At 38.9% G+C, this 26,402-nt stretch overlaps 1 protein-coding gene across 1 annotated transcript in view; it reads right to left on the bottom strand.

Annotated features, from left to right (window-relative positions):
* Positions 1–424: 424 nt before the first annotated feature.
* Positions 425–26,402, bottom strand: part of TINAGL1 (tubulointerstitial nephritis antigen like 1) — a 60,245-nt gene continuing 34,267 nt past the window's right edge. The window contains exons 3-12 of the mRNA XM_075264693.1: positions 25,907–25,970; positions 19,514–19,606; positions 16,003–16,117; positions 14,618–14,738; positions 13,478–13,628; positions 11,812–11,995; positions 10,641–10,686; positions 9,262–9,385; positions 3,290–3,335; positions 425–1,711 (exon numbers count right to left, since the gene is read on the bottom strand). Of these exons, the coding sequence (XP_075120794.1) occupies positions 1,568–1,711; positions 3,290–3,335; positions 9,262–9,385; positions 10,641–10,686; positions 11,812–11,995; positions 13,478–13,628; positions 14,618–14,738; positions 16,003–16,117; positions 19,514–19,606; positions 25,907–25,970 (1,088 nt within the window). The 3' untranslated portion in view covers positions 425–1,567. The remainder of the gene's footprint in view (positions 1,712–3,289; positions 3,336–9,261; positions 9,386–10,640; positions 10,687–11,811; positions 11,996–13,477; positions 13,629–14,617; positions 14,739–16,002; positions 16,118–19,513; positions 19,607–25,906; positions 25,971–26,402) is intronic.

Raw genomic sequence — 26,402 nt, 5'->3', positions numbered from 1 at the left:
TAAATAAGCAAGAAAAGTGAGCAACAAAGGCGTAATTTTAGGGCAAACCAGATGTGTGCAGAATATTAAGATTTTTTGTCCTTCTTCACCCATTATGACAGGACCATCACGTTTAAGATTCCTTATGCTAGTTTTCTGGCGTAAGTAATATTTGTAATTTACTCCAGTTCCTCACTTACTCATCTTATTAACTGTGGTGCATCCGTTGCCAATGGACCTCACATTAATAGTGGCACAGTGACCCGAAATCATGTGACCTTTGTTTCCGAAATCAGGTGACCTTTGTTTCCTAAATATGTGACCTTTGTTTTTGTCATTGGATTGTATGACCCAAAAATGGATGACAGCATATCTTATATAAATAAAGTTTTATTTTTGTGGTATTTTTTTTTCTTTAATTAAAACACAATATTGTATGTTTGGTGGAAAAAATATCTTTATTCAAACTGGAATGTTGAAAATGTAATGAATTAACGTATCATTGTCTGATACATAACAGAAATCCAATTGTATACGGGAGTCCTTGAACGATAGAAACAATCTTTATATATAAACAATTTAATAAATAGCTAAATATATTTCACATTTCTTGCTGTTTTTATATATTTCACTTTAGGTTTCTAAAAGTGAGCTTTTCATTAAAAAAATAATATTTGAGGTTAATGGAACGCCAAAAAAAGAGGTGTGAGGCAGATATGATACTGGTAACAGGGCATAGATGGTGTTTCACTCTAAACAAGCATTAGAAAGCAGCTGATATCTTCCAGATGTATATATAGAGCAGATCAGCATATCATTGGGGTCTATGTTATTCAACATCATTACATAAAGTGTACTTTTACTTTGGTCCTAGATGGAATAGTCTTCTACATGGAAGCCTCCATCCTCCTGCAGATTTTGGCCCTGGCGGGGAATGTCTGTCTATGACAGGTTCACAGGCCTGTGTGCCCCTAGTATATAGCCCCAAACAATACGCCTTTGATCCCTGTAGAGATTATAGGATTATGTGCAGTATTATCCCTTCTAAAGCCACAGGCTGTGAATCTCCCTTGTGTCAGCACCCCAGGGTCAGTGTAGTTACACTAAGGACCTCTATATATGCTGCCCTCCGCTTAGTTGTGGCAAAGCTTTCACATATCCATAAAAGTTAATAAAATGTGGTGAATACTAGTGGGGCAAACAATAATATACAAATAGAAAATGCATGTGCATGTCAAGTGATATACCTCAGGTGTATAGGGAATGTGTTAGTGATAAGATCACGGGAGTGGTGATCAGTATTAATCCAAAAAAAAAAACAGAGGGGAAATAATATCCCACTATTGCATCACATTTTCAGTGCCCATATGCTGTGGCTTCTTAAACAGAATCTGTTGTAAAATGCCCTGAATCGAATACCTGAAGTGAAGTGGCTAATACAACCCCTTCTTTGTTGTATACACACACCCAGTCACCAAGGACAACCACTTGTTGGCTGTGGAAATATCTGGAGGTAAAGCGATATTGTAGATACACCCCACTGCTTGCTTGTTAGAATTTCATAAGTCCTGCAGGTTTGCCAGTTTCCTTACTTCTTGTGTGATACATCTTCTATGCCGACTCTTCCCCATACTCCAACTACAAAGCTTTCAATTTCACATTCATTTTCACCACGAGCGATCCGGAAATATCCATTCTCTCCCCAGTCCTTGCCCCAGGAATTAGCTGCCAACTGAGAAGAAATAAAAGGGATATATGGGATAAACATGTGCTATGTCTACATGAACATTGTTTCCAACAATTCTGGCAAATTTTATAAAATTGTACACTGTTGGTCTCAATGAATATCCAAGGCTATCAGATTAAGACTGTGTTTTCAAGGACCTATTAGAAGCCTTAGTTGAAAACGTCATCAAACATATGGGGCAAAATATAGCAACACGTGCTTTGTTTATTGGTAAACTGTTAATAAACAAATAATTTATAAATAAATATATATATATATATATATATATATATATATATATATATATAGCAACATGCTGTGCTTATTTGTCCTGTAAAATGATGGACATAACGAAAGAAACTGATAGACTCTATTATAGTCAATAGGGTCAATCATGGCAGCCAACATGTGATGGACTTCAATTTTACTGCTTCTATGACAAGTTCCCATGAATAGTCTATTCCACTTAATTAATGAATTAACTAACTAACTAACCAACCAATCAGTGGGAAGTGTGGAAACAAAATCAAGTAAAATGTTACTTTCAATATTAAAAACTAGTCATAAATAATGGCAATAATGAGATGACATGTTTAAAAATGCTAAGCTCATGTCCGTTCATCACATATTTCAGTAGTAGTACAGTACATGCAAAACCCCGTGCTAAGGTCAGTGTTGGGAATCATACTAAAAACTAGTACTACATTTTATCCTTTGTTGAAGTACATATGGTAATCGATACTATCCCTAATGCTACAGATAACTCTGAGTGGGGGGATCAAGAGATGTCTAAACTACCCCAAGAATAACAGTCAATATGATGATAATAATAATAATAATAATAATAATAATTAAAGTTGCTGATAAATGTGCAGTAAAAACTGCAGCTTCTGGGGCCCTGATGGTAGGCACCAGTACTTGGAAAATGGAAATAAAATATTATTTTTATTAAATGAACATTATCTTGTTTCCACATTTCCCAGTGATCTGCTCGTCTCTACAGTGTTGTCTTTCTTGTGCCTCCATGTCTAATACAGGGAAACCTACAACATACTGCTAAATTGTCAATTAGGTGTAGAAAATCCAAGATCCCAATACTATGCAGAAACTAAGGAGAGAATCCTTTGCTAGATTTACTACACAGTGCAGCTTAGAACATTACAGAAGTATACAGCAGACATATTGCTGTTTACAGTACTTTATAAACAGTATTTATATCAACAGTATATAAAAGGTGTTTAAAGGGGTTATTGTTTGTATAATGAAATGTTATACAATTTCCCAATAGATTTTATGTATCAACTCCTTATGCTTGCTGCCATACATTTTTTTTTTACTTCCAATACATGCAAATCATTCATGTCATGTGATGGACACACGGGTGCACAGCTGGTTATATGACAGAGGTCTGATTACTGAGCTGTGACTGTATTGTGCAAGCAGAGATCTAGAAAGTATATTCGAAATTTGTAAAGTTTTTCATTATACAAACAACAATATTTCTTTGCCGAAACTGGATAGCCCTATTAAAGATAGCCAGATATTTTACATAATATCCAAATTGATTTCTATTACATATATTACCCAGTATTTCTGTACAGGTCCATAATGAGTCCTCTCCTCTCCCCACCTAATGAAGATGAAAAAAATGTAAAATGTTAAATCTGGTAAATTAAATTTGGTTTGTACAAAGCCCTTATCAACAATGCTGGCATACTAAAATAAATATGAGGGGAATTAAATCTATGGGAATTTATCCCAAGAGTAACTACATTTAAGTCAAATAAAGGTAAAAAAAAAAAAAAAAAATACATATAAAATTTAAAACTTCAAAACAAAAAGAGGAACACACTCTCAAAATACATAGCATATATATATATATATATATATATATATATATATATATATATATATATATATATATATATACAGTCCTATGAAAAAGTTTGGGCACCCCTATTAATCTTAATCATTTTTAGTTCTAAATATTTTGGTGTTTGCAGCAGCCATTTCAGTTTGATATATCTAATAACTGATGGACACAGTAATATTTCAGGCGTGAAATGGGGTTTATTGTACTAACAGAAAATGTGCAACATGCATTAAACCAAAATTTGACCGGTGCAAAAGTATGGGCACCATTATCATTTTATTGATTTGAATACTCCTAACTACTTTTTACTGACTTACTGAAGCACAAAATTGTTTTTGTAACCTCACTGAGCTTTGAACTTCATAGCCAGATCTATCCAATCATGAGAAAAGGTATTTAAGGTGGCCAATTGCAAGTTGTTCTCCTATTTGAATCTCCTCTGAAGAGTGGCATCATGGGCTACTCAAAACAACTCTCAAATGATCTGAAAACAAAGATTGTTCAACATAGTTGTTCAGGGGAAGGATACAAAAAGTTGTCTCAGAGATTTAACCTGTCAGTTTCCACTGTGAGGAACATAGTAAGGAAATGGAAGACCACAGGGACAGTTCTTGTTAAGCCCAGAAGTGGCAGGCCAAGAAAAATATCAGAAAGGCAGAGAAGAAGAATGGTGAGAACAGTCAAGGACAATCCACAGACCACCTCCAAAGAGCTGCAGCATCATCTTGCTGCAGATGGTGTCACTATGCATCGGCCAACAATACAGCGCACTTTGCACAAGGAGAAGCTATATGGGAGATGATGAGAAAGAAGCCGTTTCTGCAAACACGCCACAAACAGAGTCGCCTGAGGTATGCAAAAGCACATTTGGACAAGTCAGCTTCATTTTGGAAGAAGGTCCTGTGGACTGATGAAACAAAGATTGAGTTGTTTGGTCATACAAAAAGGTGTCATGCATGGCGTCCAAAAAAACAGCATTCCAAGAAAAACACTTGCTACCCACTGTAAAATTTGGTGGAGGTTCCATCATGCTTTGGGGCTGTGTGGCCAATGCCGGCACCGGGAATCTTGTTAAAGTTGAGGGTCACATGGATTCCACTCAGTATCAGCAGATTCTTGAGAATAATGTTCAAGAATCAGTGACGAAGTTGAAGTTACGCCAGAGATGGATATGTCAGCAAGACAATAATCCAAAACACCGCTCCAAATCGACTCAGGCATTCATGCAGAGGAACAATTACAATGTTCTGGAATGGCCATCCCAGTCCCCAGACCTGAATATCATTGAACATCTGTGGGATGATTTGAAGCGGGCTGTCCATGCTTGGCAACCATCAAACTTAACTGAACTTGAATTGTTTTGTAAAGAGGAATGGTCCAAAATACCTTCATCCAGGAACTGATTAAAAGCTACAGGAAGCGACTAGAGGCTGTTATCTTTGCAAAAGGAAGATCTACTAAATATTAATGTCACTTTTCTGTTGAGGTGCCCATACTTTTGCACTGGTCAAATTTTGGTTTATTGCATAGTGCACATTTTCTGTTAGTACAATAAACCTCATTTCAATGCTGAAATATTACTGTGTCCATCAGTTATTAGATATATCAAACTGAAATGGCTGTTGCAAACACCAAAATATTTAGAACTAAAAATGATTAAGATTAATAGGGGTGCCCAAACTTTTTCATAGGACTGTATATATATATATATATATATATATATATATATATATATATATTTCATGACAGGACGAGAGTAGAAAGTGGTAGAAGGAGTATACATTTCTCCCTGGTTCCTGTCATATATGTTCTAAAATCAGTTGGGAAGCTTGTAAAACGAAAATCCGGGTTTACCAGGGGAGACCTGGTAAAAGGCCTGGCTATTGGAGTAGGGAGAGTCGGATGTGTCTCTACGCCATTCAGTCACTTCAGGTTTTGGGATGAGTTGGGTTAATGCAATGCAATCCTGAGATGTGTATATAAGGGCAGACAACACTAAGGTAAATGGCTCTCTGCTCCTTGCAAAATCACTTGTGAGTAAGGGTCCATTCACACGGAGTTTCCATGTGCGGATTCTGACACGGAATTTGCACCAGAATCTGTGCGGAAGAAAAGCCTCCCATTGAAGTCAACAATTAACAAACAACAATTGACTTAGAGGGCAGATTTGAAACAGGAGAACGAATGTTGAGGCAATTGGTCAGTATAAGGAATATCAGGAAACAAAACAGATATCTAATACTGTATAAAAGCCAATGCTCAATTTGAGAGGTCAAGTCGGAGGCAGAATCAAGAAACAAAAGAATAACCGGAAAAAAGCCAAGAGTCTAAATTAAGAAATCCAATACACATAATCAGGGCACAGAGCCAAACTAGAGTACTATATTAGCAGGCACAGGTTCAGGAGTTTTTTAATGTTTTTTCTTATGCCTCCTCAGCTGCTAATTGGACAAACCCTGGGAACTTCTGATACTGCAGAAGCTTCTCAGGTCAGCACAGTAACCTTACAAGAATAGCAGCTGAATTTGATTCCTAACAGAGTACATGTACAGAAAACAGTAGTAGTAATAATGGATGAAGGAGTAGGGTAGACTGTTCATATCCTCTGTCTCAGACAGAAATGCAAAATGTGCTGCAGCCATAATTGGACTTTTAGCAGCAAAAAACCTGGTAGGACATCATGTATGAAGGAATATACAGCCAGAGATGTTTCATCTTTGCTTAAAAACTCAGGTACCCCTTTTCTCTATCATTGAGAAAAGTCATTTTTAGCTAAGCACATCCTTTAGAAAGGCTATTCCACACCTACCTTTTGTATGTAAATTGCCGTTTTTGAATAAGTCTGTTTTTATTCATATGCTAAATAGCCTCCTCCATGCACCTGGAAGTCTCAGTGTGCACCCTCTCTTTAGGTGTGTGAGAGCAGGGAGGCTGCTGTGCTGATGACTCTATCTGAGCAGACTGCAGACTGTGATCACAGACACTTCTGGTGCACGGAGAAGGCTAATTAGCATATGAATAAAAACGGACTTATTCAAAAACTACTGAGGCAATTTACATACAAAAGGTATGAGTAGAATAGCCTTTCTAAAGTCTATGCAAGTATGTGCTTAGCTAAAAATGCTTTTTTTTCTAATGATAGAGCCCCTTTAAGTGTGCATGGAGTGATATGCAATCTGAAACAGATGTATTGCCATCTAGATGGTAGCTCTAGATTCCATAGACTACAAAATCTCTCCACTTAGTTTGCCAATATGTTTATGGATTTGACTGCACTGGTTTCTATTCTGATGGCTTCACATGATTCTGATGCAGAGAGTATACTAGATAACTGCATATAATGTAATTAACTAATATTGAGAATCAGAAAGTGACCCCAAAGAGGCAGTAAACAATTCTAGTTAGGGTTGGTTCACACTAGCGCTTGTATTCCATCTGCAAGGAGTCCGCATGGAGCCCCCCCCCCCCCCCCCGGACGGAATGCAATCGCAATTGCAAGCGATGTGCTTGCAAAGCACATGGAGCGCATAGACTATAATGGGCTCCGTGTTCTTGCCGCGCGAATGAATTGTGCGGGCAGTGCGCAGCACGCACATGGAGCCCATTATAGTCTATGGGCTCCGTGTGCTTAACTGCACAGCACTTGCATTAGCGTTGGTATTCCGTTCGGGGGGTCTCCATGCGGACTCCTTGCGGATGGAATACAAGCGCTAGTGTGAACCAACCCTTAGTCTTGATAAACTACAATATACAATCCCTATTTTGTATACGTAGCCGTCCATAATATTATATAAATATTACATATCTACAAATATGACATAACTAGCACATGCATCTGACCTTTCCCCTGTCATAGTTATTTTACCTTTACATTTACCATTACTATCAGTAGAAATGAACTTGCTGTGTGAGAAGGTGACAGCTGATGGGATGGGGCACTACGCTGCCATAGTAACCTGCACAGCTTGAGATATGATCAAGATCCGGGCCAGAGGTAAGATTAGAAAACAATATGGCTGCAACATTCCTGAACAATTATTGTGTAGGGAGACAGAAGAAGACTACTCCAGATCTGCTCTTTCTGCTGCCATTCTGCTAATATAATGATACCGCCCCTCAGCTCAGACACACATTTCTCACTACAAGCCTCATCCTGTTCACTGTATTGCTCCACAACTTATTTCCATATTAATTGAGTTGCTTACCCTACATGCCCTATAGTGTGACTACTATTTTTGGCTAGACATCACAAATCTAATCTAGCATAGAAAGGGTAGTACAGGATGCATTGCGGTCTCCTTTGGGTGGGGATAAACATGTCCCCTTGTCCCCCCAGGAGATCACTTACATTTTCCTGCCTCTCCCTTCCTTTAAAACCAGGGACACTGGTATCTCCAGTACATGTATCCTTCACAATCTTATCTTTCATTTGTTTTTATTCTTTTGTGAATTACCACACTTTGGGGCGAGTGTATAGAAAGTGTCTATATACTGTTGTCACTAAGAATTACAATGTATTTACAGTACATGTACATTTCATTACAGGTTTCTGGATTTTGGAGCGTGCTTGTTAAAACCTAAAATGTTACAACCAGAAATTTTGCTTTTAAATCATTCCAACGGTTTGCTTGATGGTCAAATTGTCACATATGGGACACTTTCTGTTCTGACACGAGTTTACGTGTCAGAATCAACACCGCGTTACATCATATGAATGCCCCCTTACAGTTAACACAGACTAACTTCCTGACCCTCCACCTATGTGACCATCAACACTCCCAATCTGAATTTACAATCTGCCGAACTAGAATAAGTCATGCCATTATAAAATCCACCAGCATCTCCTCTCCCTTTTACGGTTTCACTTTCTTATGTGTCAGGTAAACCATTGCGGCTGAGCTGATGATTTCAACATTTGACGGTGCTAACACCAGTAATTACTATTGATAGAAAACACTTCTATGTACCTTCACAGCTGTTATACTGACTCACTTATTGCTATAAGGGTGCGTTCACACGATGTAACGTGTAGCACAATCTGGCACATATACACACGTGTTTAAAATGCTCCCATTCATTTCAATGGGAGTTAGGAGCGTATACGCCGGGTTATTTTGCGGCTGTGATTTTGTGCGGCGTATACGATCCTAACTCCCATTGAAATGAATGGGAGCATTTTGAACATGTCATCTGCCGGCACGTGTTTACGTGCCAGATCACGCGCAACGTTACATCGTGTGAACGCACCCTAAGACACATATTCACTACAGAGGTGTATTCTCTTTACTAGGTTGAACCTTAACTTAAAAAAAAAAGAAAAAAAAAAAAGATTTAAAGTAAAAAAAAGTTTTCTTAATCCTTGTGACAAACCATTTCCATAAATATATAAAAATAGATTGTACTTTTGTGCATCCTGTTAAACATTGCTGTGAATTTAGATTGGGCTCTGGACAGGCTCCTAGCCAAGTGTATTTTCCCATTTCCCATTCTCTCAAATACTTGACACATTCCATCATCACAACACCCTCGCCATTATGCAGATGTTAGTTCAAGGCAACTATTCTGCATCAAATTTCACTGAGTACATGACATCACAACAAACCAATTATGATATCACTTCTTATTTCATGCAGAAACTGTTAACATTTACACACTTATCTGAATGTTCAGACCCTTTACATACCCAGTGACTCTAACGGAGTGTGTACCATGACGACGATATCGTTCAGGTTCTCCAGCCATCACTGGTGTGTGTCTATAGATACCACTCTTGTACAGAAAAAAGTCTTCATGCACTTCCATAATAGCTGAAGGAGAGAAATAAGGAAAACCACAGTTATCATATATAACTTATTATTTATTGTGTTGTCACTATGGCTGGCCTTAGCCATGTGCGACCTGTTGCACATGGCACCAGTCACCACACAAAATAGGGGCACAAAAGGGTCAAGTGCAAACAGTGCGGTATATTTATTATGACTGGCATTTCATATGCAAGTCTTAGTAAAGGTCCTAACAAGCCCCGCCTGTTAGTAACTGGGGTAATTTCCATTATAATTCACTCCAGGAAACTATAATGAATAGCAATGAGTTATAATAAAGATATTTGGCAGAGTCCTCTAATGTGGTGACCAAGGCGCAGAATGGGGCCTTGATACACATTTGGGGCAAGAAAAGGCTTTATGCCAAATTCCCCCCATTGAGTGCCATTCAGCTGCCCCTCCTGACACTCTGCTAACCGCCTAGTCATCATGTACTTCTGATGTGGCATCTGGGAGCTGCTCTGTTACACAGGCTTCCTTTTTAATCCTATGGAGTCCTACCATACCATAGAGAAGGAGAAAGCATACTTGGCTATAATAATGTACCTGTATGTGTATATCTGTATATTATAAAGATATTAGCAGTTATTGTAGAATTCTATCAACCATATATATGCATCTGGTCTAGTTCATTCATACAGGTCATAAAATTTGGTGATACTGTACCTTCTAATATTCTAAATAATGAACTATTCCTTATAATAGACATGGCACCTGCTATGTGACCTCTTTTCAATACTTTCACAAATTAACATCAATTGTTTCCTCTTTAATGCAATACTGGCCTGCCTGAATAGTCCCATAAACTGCCAGCCGAAGTGCCTCATGCAGAGCAAGCCACGATCATACAAATATTATTCATATTAGGGGCCACACGGTGGCTCAGTGGTTAGCACTGCAGCCTTGCAGCGCTGGAGTCCTGGTGTTCAAATCCCGCCAAGGGCAAAAAAACCATCTGCAAGGAGTTTGTATGTTCTCCCCGTGTTTGCGTGGATTTCCATCCCATACTTCAAAAAAAAAAAAAAAAAAAGACATACTGATAGGGAAAAATGTACATTGTGAGCCCTATGTGGGGCTCACAATCTACATTTAAAAAAATAAATAAATATTATTCATATTGAGAAGTTCCATTGACATGTGTTATATAAAGTAGAACTTACACATATCACTGTATTAATCCAATGTAAAGAAAAAGAAATAGTCCTTTACATTTTATTAGATTGATATGTACAACACCTACCTTGCACTGGACCATTCTCAAATATCTCCTTCATTATTTCTTTTTCCTGCCAGAAAAAATAGGAATATGATTGCACCAATATTTTCGCAACCTGTATTAAGGAATTCTAATGAATCAACAATATTTGTCTCTTACACCGGATTTATCATACTATATACCAGTGATGGCGAGTGCCCAAACTGCAACCCAAAACCCACGAAATAATTGCAAAGTGCCAACACGGCAATTTAACCTTAAAACTGTGTGGATCCACAATTGTGGACAGTTACGGACGTACATATTACTGTTGTGTGAATGAGGCTTTACAGAGCTTTCAATAATCCAAACAACTTTATACTGAGAGGTAAAGGTCTCTGCATTTGGTATTTTTGATCAATTAATGTTTATTTATACATATTAAGGCTGGGGCCCCACGGGACGTAAACGCCGCGATTTACAGTGCAAGCAAAGGGGATGGGATTCAGCCAAGGACAACATCTGCATGGAGTTTGTATGTTCTCCCCATGTTTGTGTGGGTTTCCTCTGGGTACTTCTTCCCCCAATCCAAAGACACACTGAGAGGGAATTTATATTGTGAGCCCTCTATGGGATAGTGTTGACAATATCTGTAAACTGCTACAGAATATGATGGCAATATATAAGCAAAATAAATAAATTTGGGCAGTGCTCAAATAGCATGGGTGACATCACATCAGGAGGATCAACCTCCACTGCATGGAGTGCTACAGGCAAACGTAAGGTTCCAGGGAGCTGAAGACCTACCCCCAGTGCACCAATTGTCTTATTTGCATAAGATGTCAAAGTTGGTTTAAAAGTGATACACATGACAAAGGTATGATTTTTATCACAGCAATAAGCTCTAGAACATAATGGTGGCAGTTGAATATGCTTGGGGAAGTTGTAAACTCCATTTACCACTACCAATCCTGGAAACAAGGAACCATGGTCAATATTTCAAGGTGATGGCTAGTTTATTGACTGTGTTTGTTTTGGGGGGTTTTTAACTGTAAGTAGCAGTCATGCTAAAGTGACTGCTATCAACAGCATGTTGAGTACAATAATGAATCAATAATGTGGAACTTTTCAACTGAGATGTGTAAAATAAGTTACATATTAAATAAGATTATGGCAAACAATGAAAATGTGTCATCTAATAACAAAGACAACTTACACTGGATGCCAAGCGGTAAGCAGGTGTGGACTGGTAGATCTCATTGGAGGAAGCATATGGGTTTGGGCAGTTGTTAGTAGCCTGTCTTTTCCCTCGGCCCATGGAACGGCTATGCATCATGCAAGGTGCAGGAGGTCCATTGCCATTTACACCCACAAATGGATAGCACTGCTCTGTTACAATCCTGAGTGAGGAACAGAGGAAAAATCACATAACCAGGCTATGCAAACTGATGGAATCTTTAATGACAAAATAATTATTACAAAATTTTATTCTTGCATAAATTACTCCTAGATTTATTACAACAGCATATTAATAATCTAGAACCCCCTTCATGCAAAATTTTGCTCAAAAGGATATTTCAATTATATACAGTACAATTATAAAATGAGTACAGTATGTCATAAAATATACAAAAATATCATCCTTTCCAATAGGACTGTAAATGGGTAGGAAAAGAACATCCACAATAAAAGGACCCCAATTCCAACAGTGCAAACCTTGAATTGGATGGATAAGGACATCACAAGACATGATATATATAGGAAAAACAGGGGGAGGGAAAAAGTGTGACCACCTTGCAGATATAATGCTGACTCATGTTCTTGAAGGTGATGATGCACGGATGAAAAAGTTCCCACGGCTTGGAAACACAGATCCAGTGGTAGTAGAGTGTAAAAAATCCAGCAATCTCCTTCCTCTGAATAAAATGTAACTTTTAATTATAACAAACATTAAAATACAAGCTTCATCTTCATAAACATCATGAGCTCTATGTAATGAGAAACATCAGGAACTAGCTGACGCATTTCGGAATAAAGTAATTCCTTAGTCGTAGCTTGATGTGTGTAAGGATATGTGCTCAATACTGTATATAGAGACCAAATCAATGGGAATTAGCGCAAGTTGTGGAGGAAGGGGCGAGACCGGTGGTAAACATCCAGAAACGCCCACCACACACGAACATACACATAGAAACATTTAAAACTAATAAATATTGTAAGCAAAAAGTTACGATTGTTGCGCATTACATATACATTGAGTAATATGTCTATGATTCCAATGAAATCTACACATTCTGCAGCCGTATAAAAGCAGTCTCCCACATGGAGAAGAAATAACATTTTATAAAGAAATAACAAATTTATAAAGAAATGAATGGAAATAATCATGTGGAGACTGTATGAATACCATACCGCAGATCAAAGTTAAATGGTCATTAAAGAAATTGTAACACTGAAGTTTTAAAGTTCGTAGGAGATTTCCCATAACAAAGATGGCTGCCGTTACTTTTAAACTTAGCATGCACATATCATCAAATTTATTAGTTTTAAATGTTTCTATGTGTATGTTTGTGTGTGGTGGGCGTTTCTCGGTGTTTACCACCGGTCTCGCCCCTTCCTCCACACCTTGCGCTAATTCACATTGATTTGGTCTCTATATATTGAGCACATATCCTTACACACATCAAGCTATGACTAAGGAATTATTTTATTCCGAAACGTGTCAGGTAGTTCCTGATGTTGCTCATTACATAGAGCTCATGATGTTTATGAAGATGAAGCTCGTATTTTAATGTTTGTTATAATTAAAAGTTAAATTTTATTCAGAAGAAGGCGATTGCTGGATTTTTTACACTCTACTATCACAAGACATGCACACTTACCCTCTCCTTCTTAGATACCACCATGCCCCATCCACCCGTCCTCCTCGACATCCATGCTGATTTCTTGTATCGCATGAAAGTAGATTCTGGGGGGACAATTCAGGAGTCATGTGACCCATAGATTGAATGGAAAGCCTATCAGACGCAACAGCTGTGAAGAAAGAGAAATACAAATAAATAAATAAATTTAAAAAATTATATATATATATATATATATATATATATATATATATATATATAGTATATGTGTTATATAAAGTCTAGTATTTAGACATTACTTTTCTTTACATCTAATAAAGATACATGAGGTGTACATTGTCTATGGTATACATGGTTTCATAAGACGGAGGCTAATCTTATTCATAAATAGTATAAAAGATGATGGTAGATTCATGTTAGAGTCACAACATTTTCCTATTGTTGTAGCTCTTTTAACCATATATTATGTAGTAGTACATGATTGTCTGAAGAGGCCTGAGTTCCTCTTAATGGTTCTTAATGGTTCCTTTACCTTCATGGTCTATGATCTACCTAAAAGTTTCCATGTTTTGTCTAAGGTTAGGTTTACATATGTGTTTGGAGTCTCCATCGTAGTGACCTCCTAAATTGCTGGTTGCATGTGCACTTGACTTTTTCGCCTTACACTTTTAGTTAAAAAACAAGGGACAGCTGTTTCCCAGAGCAGCAAGCTTGCAGCATTGTTGGCGGGTGCTGTATTGCTCACTCGCTATATTCTTGATAACTAAAGTTGTGGGTACTATGGTTATTTCCCTTTTAAGTCTCTGATACTACTGTAGCCCCCATTGATATCAAGAATACACTGCAAGGAGGGAGTAAGGGGCACAGTCAAAGTTTGCACTGGGACCCACAAGACTTTAGTTGCGCCACTGAGATTATGTCTGTATGTGCTTGTTGACTTACTACAAAAATGGTAAAATAACCAATTGTTGTGTCCTGGCTAAACCACATTTTGTTTGCCAGCCAATCAGTAATCAGAAATTCAAGATCTCTCCCTCCAGGATTCTCATCCACTGTTTCACATCATGCTCTTTTAATCGCAAGATCAGGTTTTCTACATAAATCAACTATAGGAGAATAAAATGAAGACCAATCCTGCAATGTGCAATAAATAAAGGGTACCTGCTGTGGAGAAAGCCCAGGAGCCAGCACAGTTGCCTTGATCAAGTGGCTCGTGGATCATTCCTGGCCACTTGTCAGCAGCATTGAAGTAAGTTGGCAGAAAATCATTGTTCATGTTCACCTGAATATTACAAAATCTGAAAGTCAATAAACGCTTACTCTTAAGCAAGACAATGAATAAATGGAAGCTGTCATGTTTATGGAATATATTTTGTTTTGCTGAATATTCTTTAACAGACATCCTTTACAGTTTACAGAATTCATACAAGTTTCATTCATTTCTGTAAACCATAATGTGAGATTTACATTATTAGTAAAATCAGTGAGTAATTGGGTAATATCCCTCAATTTAAGGCTATGTCCAGATGTAGCAAAGATTTTCTACAGCAAAATACTGCTGGCAATCCACCGACACCGAAAAATCTCCAATTCTGCCTTTTCTGAGCATGACCTAACGCTTTGTTCACTGAAAAACTGAAATATTGCAGAGCTGTCAATAAAGGCAGGGGATGTAGAATTTTTCATATAGTTTATCAGCAGGTATAACTTCTTTAAGAAATTGACTGTCTATAATAATAATTATTACAAGTATATGATTATAAAGCAATGCTTGACAGTAGCAAGGAAAAAACTTAAATTCATCAATGTATAATAGTAGTCCTACAGATCTTCATTTTCATGTCAAACCATCAGATACAAAAATAATCTGCCTCAGTCTAATAAAATGCCAACTATTTACACTGACGTATATACTTGAAACACACAAGGACTTCCTAAATAGGCAGACTTATTGGCCCTAGTCCTATTGGTCCTGTGTGACCTCATTTGTCTCAACTCAAGGAATTTTCCAGTCTCTTGTCCCAGAGCAGAATCTCCCTCTTCTTTCCTTTTCCAAAGGAATGGTAGAGGGGTGGTCACTCAACAGTAGCAAGCTATGTCTCTTTTCATTACCACTTGTTTGGAGTGGAGTGGGCTCCGGACTTCCTGAGTGGAAGCTGCTTGAAAAAGCTGGCTTAATCACATATGTATTGTGCTTCTCCTCTTGGGATCTGCCAAAAATCACACACTGACCTCAATCTCAGGAAAGAACTAGAACTAGAGGAAGGAGAACTGGCACATTCCATTAACATGTTAACATACCCAGCAGTCTGACTATATTTATTACTGTCACGATGTGCCTATGGGACTATTCTGAATAATTTCTTTGAAAACGACAATTATTTCTGTTATTATCTTTACTACATCATCTGTCTATTAGTTTATTTCTTTTTTTTCACATGTGCTGACTGATAATTTCTTAGAATTGTGAGTTTCTCACAAAATTGTATCATTCCACATAATAATACTACTTACTATGCTTACTACAGTATATACATAGTACTCACATGTAGCTCATTCATGTTCATAACAGAACTAGGGGGCTTTATTGTTCCAAGTCGATACTGAATCCCTTCATCCAATGTCATACCCCAAAATTGGCTATAATTGCCAGCTTTCCATCTGTAGAAAAAGGAGTAACATTGTTTTTATTGTGGTGGGAATATGAAAAAAAATTCCCATACTGGATACAAATACAACAGGTCCTAGACCAGTGGTTCTTAACCTGGGTTCGATCGAACCCTAGGCCCTATGCACGGTTCATTTTGTGTACCAGTAAAAAAACATATACCTATGTCTTGAATTTGGAAACAAATCATATTTGATTTATCACTAAAGAAGGGTTCGGAGAATGTGCATATGAAACTGGTGGGTTCGGTACCTCAAACAAGGTTAAGAACCACTGCCCTAGACATTGTATGTGGTGTTTCTTGACCTCCAAGGGCATTTTTCTGAACTTGTGGCCTACCTTCCCCCCCAGGTTCCACAAATCACTCTGGCTCCAACTAGTGTTGGTTACCAAGTCACTTGTCCCTCCATATTGGGCGACTGACTCCCTACCTTCACTCTCCCACTTCCTCAGGAAAGTCTCTGAAATGGAAGAGCCTTCACTCTCACTTGGAGCTCCACATATACCTGAAATTTAACTCCATTTGGGAGCCATGATATTCCTTTACTAAGGATTCTGCATGGGCACACCTTTGGGAACCTTCTGATTAATTTTCTCTTCACTTAAGACTTGTATGTACCTCCCTCCTGTGTTGTTCTGTGTCTAGAAATGGAGAAGAAGGCCAGGAGAAGAGAGAAAAGCGAAAAAGAGGAAGAAGAAGAAGGGGGAGAGGGAAGAAGAGAGAAAAAAAAGGTAGGAGGGAGAGAGGAGGGAAAATCAGTTTAAGGAGCTCCAGCAACCCTGCCAACGGACGTGGAGCCAACAGTATTCTGTCTATATCACAATGTCTCTATAATCCTGCAGAGGATGCACAGATTCCAGGCTGTAATGAAGGATTCATGCACATTTCAGAGGCACACAGTGAGGTCCTCCATGCTTTGTGAATCCAATGAAGGAGCAAAGGTGAAGTGGAAGATTTCCAGAGCACGGGACTCCATACCCCTCACTGCATTGACCAGATTTTTCAAAGAAGATTTGCAGTAAGTACGAAGGGAGTAATAAGAGAGATGGAGCAGGTAGAAGGCTGCTGTTCAAGGAAGTGGATCTGATACACCTTAGAAATTACCCAGTGGACCCCGTCCCAAAAGTCCCTCAGCATGGCACACTCCCAGAAAATATGCAAAGCATCCCCTCCTCCATGCCACACTGCCAACACCTCGAGGAGGCAAACAGAAAAATTTTACGTAATTTGAATGGCACGTGAATAAATTATTAAATTCGTGAATCCTGGAGTACTGCGAATTGGAGAAGACAATGTTCAAGTCAGTCTCCCATTTAGTCAAGTAGGCAGGCTTATGGCCCACAGGAGGAGAGACCATTAATAAGTGTCTAACTGGACTGGAGCCGGAACAGGTTTTCTCATCATGTACCCAGTGAGGATAGGTCTGGTACAGTGAGTAGATTTCTTTTGGGACAACCAGTATCGGTAGAGTGGATATGCAAGGCTCTTTATACTGGCCTCACTCCACAGTTTAAAAGGGCAGGGAGATAGGCCTGTGGGAAAGGCAGGGTTACAAAGCATAGGGAAAATTGGATCAGAGTGTAGGCCCAATGGTAGGGTGTGTGTTAGAGCTGCAGCATGGTGTGAGTCCAGCTAGGGGACTAATTGGAGCGGAGGTCCTAAAAAGGCGCGTTCCATAGAGACCTACTGTTTGAAGGGATGACAACAAGGGATGTTTGATGAAGATGACAACACCAATCCAAAACCCGTTGGAGCATGGAGGCCTCACAATATTTTCAATGGTCGGAAAGCCTCAAGCCACCCCACTGTTTTGGCAGGATAAGGGTCGAGCAAGTCAGTTTAGTCAGTTTTCCCTACCTTATTAAGTTAGTCAGACCACTATACAGCAGTTTAAAAAAGCTAGGGGGATCCAGATAGGGTGAGTTTGTAAAACATAGAGTAGGTGGGGTAAAAACAAACATTCATTTTATATATGGCACAACACCCAAACCATGTGTAAGTTCCCTTGGACTACAAAAAGATAGACTTTTTTCCCCTTGTTAACCAATAAGTTAAAAAAAAGTAAACACACAATTGGTATTACCACATCTATAACAATCCTAAAATAAAATTAGTACATTTATTCTACATGACATGCCATAAATCTTAACATTCAGATGCCAGAATTGATGTTTTCTGATCATCTTGCCACTCAAAAGCTAAACTTAATAAAAACTGATCGACAAGTCTACATTGAAATAAAATGTAAAAAGTTATGAATGTTAAAATGCTTTACATCACTAAAGGGTTAAATGCAGGTAAGGCAAAAGAGTTTTGTGTCAGCAATATTTATTTCAGACATAAATTCAATATCTGTAGAACAAAAAAGTGAATTTCAGGAGGGTTTTTGCATTAGGGAGCCTTCACACAGAGTAAATGCATGCTCATTTTGGTAAAATACATGTGTAAAAAAATACACGTGTAAAAATAAGACTCCCATTAATTTCAATGACATTTTACACATGTATTTTTATTTAAAAAAATATCCTGGAAACCCCTTTTACACTGAGGCCCAAGATTATGAAAACAATGCTTTTTTTGTTGCAGATTTTGTTGTGGATTTTTGAGACAAAGCCAGGAGTGGATTGAACAGAAGGTAGTATAAGTATAAGAACTTCCTATATTTCCAATTCCTTTTGCATCCACTCTTGGCTTTGGCTCAAAAAACTGCAACAAAAAATTTGCGTTTCTGCAACGAGGGGCCTTAGCCTTAAAGAGGACCTTTCACCACTTTTGGGCACATGCAGTGTTATATACTGCCAGAAAGCCGACAGTGCGCTGAATTCAGTGCACTGTCGGCTTTCCCGATCTGTGCCCGGTGTAAAGAGCTTACGGTGCCGGTACCGTAGTGCTCTATGGTCAGAAGGGCATTTCTGACCATTAGCCAGGAACGTCCTTCTGCCTCGCGGCGCCAATCGCGCTGTACTGTGGAGCGGGGAGGAACGCCTCCTCCCTCTCCTGATAATACTCGTCTATGGACGAGCTGTGTGAGCAGAGGGAGGGGGCGTTCCTCCCCGCTCCACAGCACAGCGCGATAGGCGCCGCGAGGCAGAAGGACGTTCCTGGCTAATGGTCAGAAACGCCCTTCTGACCATAGAGCACTACGGTACCGGCACCGTAAGCTCATTACATCGGGCACGGATCGGGAAAGCCGACAGTGCGCTGAATTCAGCGCACTGTAAGCTTTCCAGCAGTATATAACACTGCCTATGCCCAAAAGTGGTGAAAGGTCCTCTTTAAGGACAACTTTTTTTTCCCATTTACGTGAAAAAAAGAGCATTTAAGTGAATATATTTATTATTTTGGGTACTGAGATTACAAAATAAAAAATAGCATTTATATTTCTTACCCATAGGAACCTCGGTTGACAGAATCAATGATTCTTGGATTTATAAGACAAGAGTTCTGCTCACAGTGCCAGTTTCCATCAGAGGTGCATGTGCTGAGAATGTAAAATAATCCATTAACATTATTGATAAATTACTGTATCAGTTGGAGATTTACTGGACCTTATGTGACCCCATGTTCCATCCCCCAACCCCAAATGTTGCATGCAGACAGAGGGCAAAAAAAACATCTGACATTTTCTTTACGTCGGGTTCACACAGGGTTTTTTGGGCCAGATTTTGACACGGTGGCCACCTCGGAATCCAGCCCAAAAAACCCCGTGTGAACCTGGCCTTAGATGTAGATCAAAGTGTGTGTAAGTATATCATACATATCCAAAAATGTGTTATTTCCAGAACACCACATTCTCTTTCCTTTTTTTTCTAAAATGTACGACTATGCATGAATCTGGCAAAAAAAAAAAGCTCCCCATTATTAAAAGAAAAGGCATACTTATATAAGGACATCATTGGAACAGTGTATGTTTGCGTAGAACTGTGATGATACTATAAGAACTATGGGTGTCAGTGGTAACACAAAAAATTACTGCAATGCCCAATACTGACAGACGCCAATGAATTGAAAGTTGTGAGTTATTGGGTATTATCTTAGAAGATATAGCAAAAATATGAATCCTGGTCAAATGTAGTTACAATCTAAAGGAATTATATCTACACTGCTCAAAAAAATAAAGGGGAACACTTTTAAGCAACACAATGTAACTCCAGGCAACACTGATTGACAATCAATTTCATATACTGTTGTGCAAATGCAATAGACAACAGATGGAAATCATTGGCAATTATTGAGACACACTCAATAAAGGAGTGGTTCTGCAGGTGGGGACCACAGACCACATCTCAGTACCAAGGCTTTCTGGCTGATGTTTTGGTCACTTTTGAATGTTGGTTGTGCTTTCACACTTGTGATAGCATGAGACAGACTCTACAACCCACATAAGTGGCTTATGTAGTGCAGCTCATCCAGGATGGCACATCAAAGTGAGCTGTGGCAAGAAGGTTTGATGAAGCTGGAGGCGCTACCAGGAGACAGGTCAGTACACCAAGCGACGTGGAGGGCGCCATAGGAGGGCAACAAACCAGCAGCAGGACCACTACCTCCGCCTTTGTGCAATGAGGAACAGGAGGAGCACTGCCAGAGCCCTGCAAAATGACCTCCAGTAAGTCAAAAATATGCAGGTGTCTGCACAAATGGTTAGAAACCGAGTCCATGAGGATGGTATGAGGGCCCGACGTCCACAGAGGGGGTTTGTGCTCACAGTCCAACACCGAGCAGGATGCTTGACATTTGCCACAGAACACCAGGATTGGCAACTTCACCACTGGCGCCCTGTGCTCTTCACAAATGAAAGCGGGTTCACACTGAATACATGTGACAGACATGATAGAGTCTGGAGACACCGTGGAGAGTGATCTGCTGCCTGCAACATCCTTCAGCATGAACGGTTTGGCAGTGGGTCAGTAATGGTGTAGGGTGGCATTTCTTTGGAGGGCCGCACAACCCTCCATGTGCTCGCCAGAGGTAGCCTGACTGCCATTAGATACCGAGATGAGCTCCTCAGACCCCTTGTGAGACCATATTCTGGTGTAGTTGACCCTGGGTTCCTCCTAATGCAGGGCAATGCTAGACCTCATTTGGCTGGAGTGTGTCAGCAAATCGTGCAAGATGAAGGCATTGAAGCTATGGACTGGCCCGCCCGTTGCCCAGACCTGAATCCGCTTAATCCAGGTCTGGGAGGAGATTCCTTGGGAGACCATCCGCAACCTCATCAGGAGCATCCCCAGGCATTGTAGGGAGGTCATACGGGCATGTGGAGGCCACACACACTACTGAGCCTCATTTTGACATGTTTTTACATCAAAGTTGGATCAGCCTATAGTGTGTTTTTCCACTTTAATTTTGGGGGTGACTCCAAATCCAGGCCTCCATTGGTTAATAATTTTGATTTCCATTGATGATTTTTGTGTGATTTTGTTGTCATCACATTCAACTTTGTACAGAACAAAGTATTCAATGAGAATATTTCATTCATTCAGATCTAGGATGTGTTATTTGAGTGTTCCCTTTATTTTTTGAGCAGTGTATATAATAACACTGTGGGAATTGTGGGTGTCTTTGGATACAAATATCATGTAAAACTCAGACAATTGGCTATACAGCAGACAAACTCAAGGATTATGAGCTATTCTGCACTATGCATTTCAAGACTTCAGCTTCCTTTTAAGGCTGCATACAGGAGTCTAAGTTTAGCAGACGTATTATCCTGGGAATCTCATCATTTAAGCCCTACTGATTTTCCCACTGATTCACAACATTAAATTTCTGGTATCAAGACTTTTCATGTGAGCCTGAGGACACTTATTGTACCTCATATTTGATATAATATTCAAAAACAATATTTTAAGCTGTATTTTTAATGGAAGAAGATTATGATGATGATTAGTAAAGATATTAGTGATTAAAATACTATCTGCATTCTATAATCTAAAGCTATTACTTTCCTACAAACTGATACTGATTCGACAGAGGGTTGGCTTCTTCTGTTTCAGGAATAACCCAAGGTTCTATTCTTCTTCAAGTTCATTTTTGCAGTCACTCCTTCGGTTGCTAAGTTTGGGTACCATGAGAATGTGCTGCACATGGCTCTTGCCCTGAGGCTAAGTTCTGTGAAGTGATGATAATGAGCGTACTAGTGATGCTGTGTGGAGAGGATGTCCAGCTCATTCTTTGTCAGTGGCTTTTGTATTGTGACGTCAGTGACATTTTGTGTTGTGTGATTTGGGTTGCTCAGTGAAATAGAAAGAAACACTAGTCATGACATCATTTTACACTGAGAGTGACACTAGAGACTGTCAGGGATGAAAATTGTAGAAGTAAAACACAAACTGACTTTTCATATCTAGTGCATTTGACTATTAGAAACTTTGTAATATATCTTATTGAGGAGATCTGTGCTGCTCCTTATCTACAATTTGATTGCTTGTTTACAAGATTCACCCCTCTATGGAGAAGGGACGGTGAGAGCAGGAGATTATCGCTTGCTAGTTCTTTTATTTATTAACTCATCAGTCTGTGCATTGGTAGCCTGTTATCTACAAGCCTAGTAGTGTTAAAGGAGCACAGAGTAGAAGACTGTAGCAGCAGCAACTATTTGTGTGCGTTCTCTAGCACCCTCTTCATTCTACCTTTCCCCTTTTCATAGACTAATTGTAAAAAGTAACTCAGGTTGAAAAATGGAGTAAAAACAGATTTCTTTAAAGGGGCTCTATCAGCAAAATCATGCTGATAGAGCCCCACATATGCGTTGCATAGCCTTTAAAAAGGCTATTCAGGCACCGTAAATGTTATATTAAACTACCCCCCAGTTTTAAAATAAAACCCTAAAAAAGAATGTTATCTACTTACGCATCGCGCACTGTGGGCGGGCATTCAGGGTGCGCCGTCTTCTTCAGTAGATCATATTCTTTTTTATAGTTTTATTTTAAAACTGGGGCGTAGTTTAATATAACATTTACGGTGCCTGAATAGCCTTTTTAAAGGCTATTCACGCATATGTGGGGCTCTATCAGCATGATTTTGCTGATAGAGCCCCTTTAATAAAGTTATATTACAAAGTATCTTGTATTAATGCACGCTATTAATTTATGCAAAGTTGTTTATAAATGGTGTTACCCCTGGTTCACATTAGCGCATGTACTCCGTCCGGTTAGAGTCCGCATGGAGTCCCTCCCGGACGGAATACAATCACAATTTCAAGCACGAATCACTTGTGCATTCGGCAAGCACACGGACCCCATTATAGTCTATGGGGTCCGTGTGATTTTACAGTACAGCGCTTGAAACTGCAATTGTATTCCCTCCAGGGGATTCCATGCAGGTTCTAACCGGACAGAATACATACGCTAGTGTTGTCCGACACTTACACTTTAAGTCAAACACCTTTCCCATTAAGCTATACTGCCTTGTTGAGCGAGGCACAAAAGGTGTCTATAATATGTAATAAATGTGTTGCACAGTCTGTAAACAAATTTTCTTTTAGAAATCTACAGCAGCTGTACCGAGTTTTTGCCACGAACATAGCTATATTTAAGTTATTAGACAATTAAAATTGAAACATTTTTTCAAATATAAATAATTCAATTTTTTTACAGAGTTTTATAGATTTTCTCTAACCATCTTACTAACCACTTCAGTACCAGGCCAATTTGTGCTCCAGGACCAGACACATTTTAGGTTTATTTTGTATGTGCGGTTTTGAGGTCTGTAAAATTTTTCTCGTATGTCTCAGTCAACTAATTTTTTCGGGGACACATAGGGCTTTATTTTTATGTTATTTTTATTTTCAAATGTGTTTTGAATTTTTTTTATATCCAGGAAAATATAAACAAAATAAGAGGGAAATTGTGTCTGGTTTTCAATTTATTTATTTATTTTTATTTCATTACACAAAGTGTCACTGAAAAACTTTATAATATAGTTTTTCCTCTCCGTTACGGTAATTTTTATTTTGTATGGTGTCGTCGGGGGTGGGGCTATAACCTTTAATAACGGCGTTTTATTAGCGTATTATTTATTTATTTTTTATTATTATTTTATTTACATTTTTTTTAAAACTTTTTTATTATATTTTTATTTTATTTAATTTTTTTTCCAGATTGTGTCCCCATAAGGTGATAAGAGACCTTTTGGGACATCTGATCACTTTTTTTTTTGTACTGGAGGCTGATTTCTCCTATAACTGGGGCTGGTACATTTAACCTCAGTTGCAGGAGAAATCCAGCCTCCTGCACACTGTATATACAGCTTACTGAGCTGATCTGGGTCCTGTAGGACCCAGCAGCTCTGGCAGAACACTGCTCCCAGTGGATCACGTGTCCGCCGGGTCAGAGGGCAGCTGATTTATGGCAGCGTCCATAGCTGTGTATACAGCGCTCATTGAGTGCTGTATACACAGCGATCGAGATAGCAGAGGAGGTAATAAATCTTCCCTGCTATCTCGAGCTCCCTGCTCCGGCTGAAGTTACAGCCGGCTCCTAGTGAAAGCAGCTGCACGATCTCCGTGCAGCTGCTGTGTTCTGACTGGACGTACAGGTACGTCCTGTCAGAACAAGGCAACCACTTCCCGGACGTATATAGTCTATGGGTTAAGGACAGTTTTTGTCTTCATAGGTTGCCAATGGTTCTTATTGTGCTATGGTCTATGCATTTTTCCTGTCTGACAACCTGTTCAAGATAGGAAAATTATGGCCGGGTTTTTGACAATTCTCAAACCAAAGGAAGTTCCTTCAGTCACTCAAGACAAAAAACTGTCTCTGAAAAATTTCTATTTATTTATATTTGCAAAAGTGCTTAACTTTTAATTGTCTAAAAGCCTTTTAACATAACACCAGATGAGACCTGTAAGGCCAGGACCCCACATATCGTAAACGCATTTCTGTAAATCGCAGCATGTCAATTATGCCTATGGAAACACGGGCTTTTTCATTTTTTTATTTTTTTTTGGTTGGTCACGGGCGTTTTCTGTATAGGTATAATAGAGGCAGAAATTCTGCACAGGAAAACTCTGCGGACCTTCTGTGAAAAGCGATGTAGAAAAAAAACTGTGATGCGTTTCCGCCACGTTTTTTTTCCTCGACGCATTTTGGCTATGGCTCACTACGTGCGGCCTTAGCCTAAATGTTGTTTTCTGACTGAATGCATTGTCATGCGGTTGTTATAACTCTATATAAGTGGCAAGTATGTCATGCTATGTAGTTATGGATGGAAAGATATGTAGCTGTGAGTAAATATTTAGTCTGTCCTTCAGTTTCTCATCAGCACAGAATACTGTGAGTTCTCCCCTTGTCACAGTGCCAGGATTCCTAATCAAATTAGATCTCTAGAGAAAATTATATGGAGGAAAAGTGACTGTCACACACACAGCAATTCTAAAATAGCCAATGGATAGTGTCACAGTGTGAGGTAGAACAGAAATAGGACTTTAGTATTACAGTTAACTGTGTGAGACATTATATCCCTCAAACACAAGGACATATTTTGTTTTATGTTCTCTTTTCCTGCACTTTTGCAATAAAAATCAGCAAAAATGTCCCCTCTTATCAGCAAAGGGGGATTACACAATAAGATCTAGGAACAGATTTTCACCCAAAGAATTATTTACATTGTGGGAATTATTGCATATTTACATCACCCTACATGTTGATTTTGAATGATAATGAAGTAAGGCTGTATTCACACAGTCAGTTGTAGATCAGTCAGGTTTAGCTGATACTCTAAGTGTCTGATTTCGCAAGGACGGCTTTCCATCCATCCATGATAGGTATAATCTGCTTACCAACGATTGCAGTTGTCTTGATAAGTTGCTCCATTTGGATAGTTGATGCCATGTTTGATGCATACTGGAAGAAAAGAGGAGTTGTTAATAGGACTGGTCACTGACACTAAAACCAGGGAGACCTCAAAAAGCATATTAAATCAGCAATCAACAATAAGATCGGTTATGTCTAAATGTCTAATATGCTTCTCCCTGAAAACAAACTCCCTTTAATGGAGTCTCTGTAGAAAAACTGCCAAGGGCTGTGTAGTTGGAGTTGCAGAGTTTGGGCCACTGTTTGTTGGGTCGAAACAAAGTTACCAACTTTGGTTTCAAAATAAAATGACCATTACAAAGAAATACAATAATATAAATACTTAGATGTACCACCTGTAATTCACTTTCATAGGAAATCAATCACTGGCTATTTCCTGGATTAAAAGAGCAGCCGAGAAGTGATATAAACTTTAGACTAGACAGTGTAACGGTAATGCCGGATTTATCATTCAGAGTCAGC

The sequence above is a fragment of the Leptodactylus fuscus genome, chromosome 2, assembly GCF_031893055.1.
Source record: "Leptodactylus fuscus isolate aLepFus1 chromosome 2, aLepFus1.hap2, whole genome shotgun sequence".
Lineage (NCBI taxonomy): Eukaryota > Metazoa > Chordata > Amphibia > Anura > Leptodactylidae > Leptodactylus > Leptodactylus fuscus.
The sequence above is the reverse complement of the archived record's forward strand: the minus strand, read 5'-3'. Positions and strand labels throughout refer to the sequence as shown.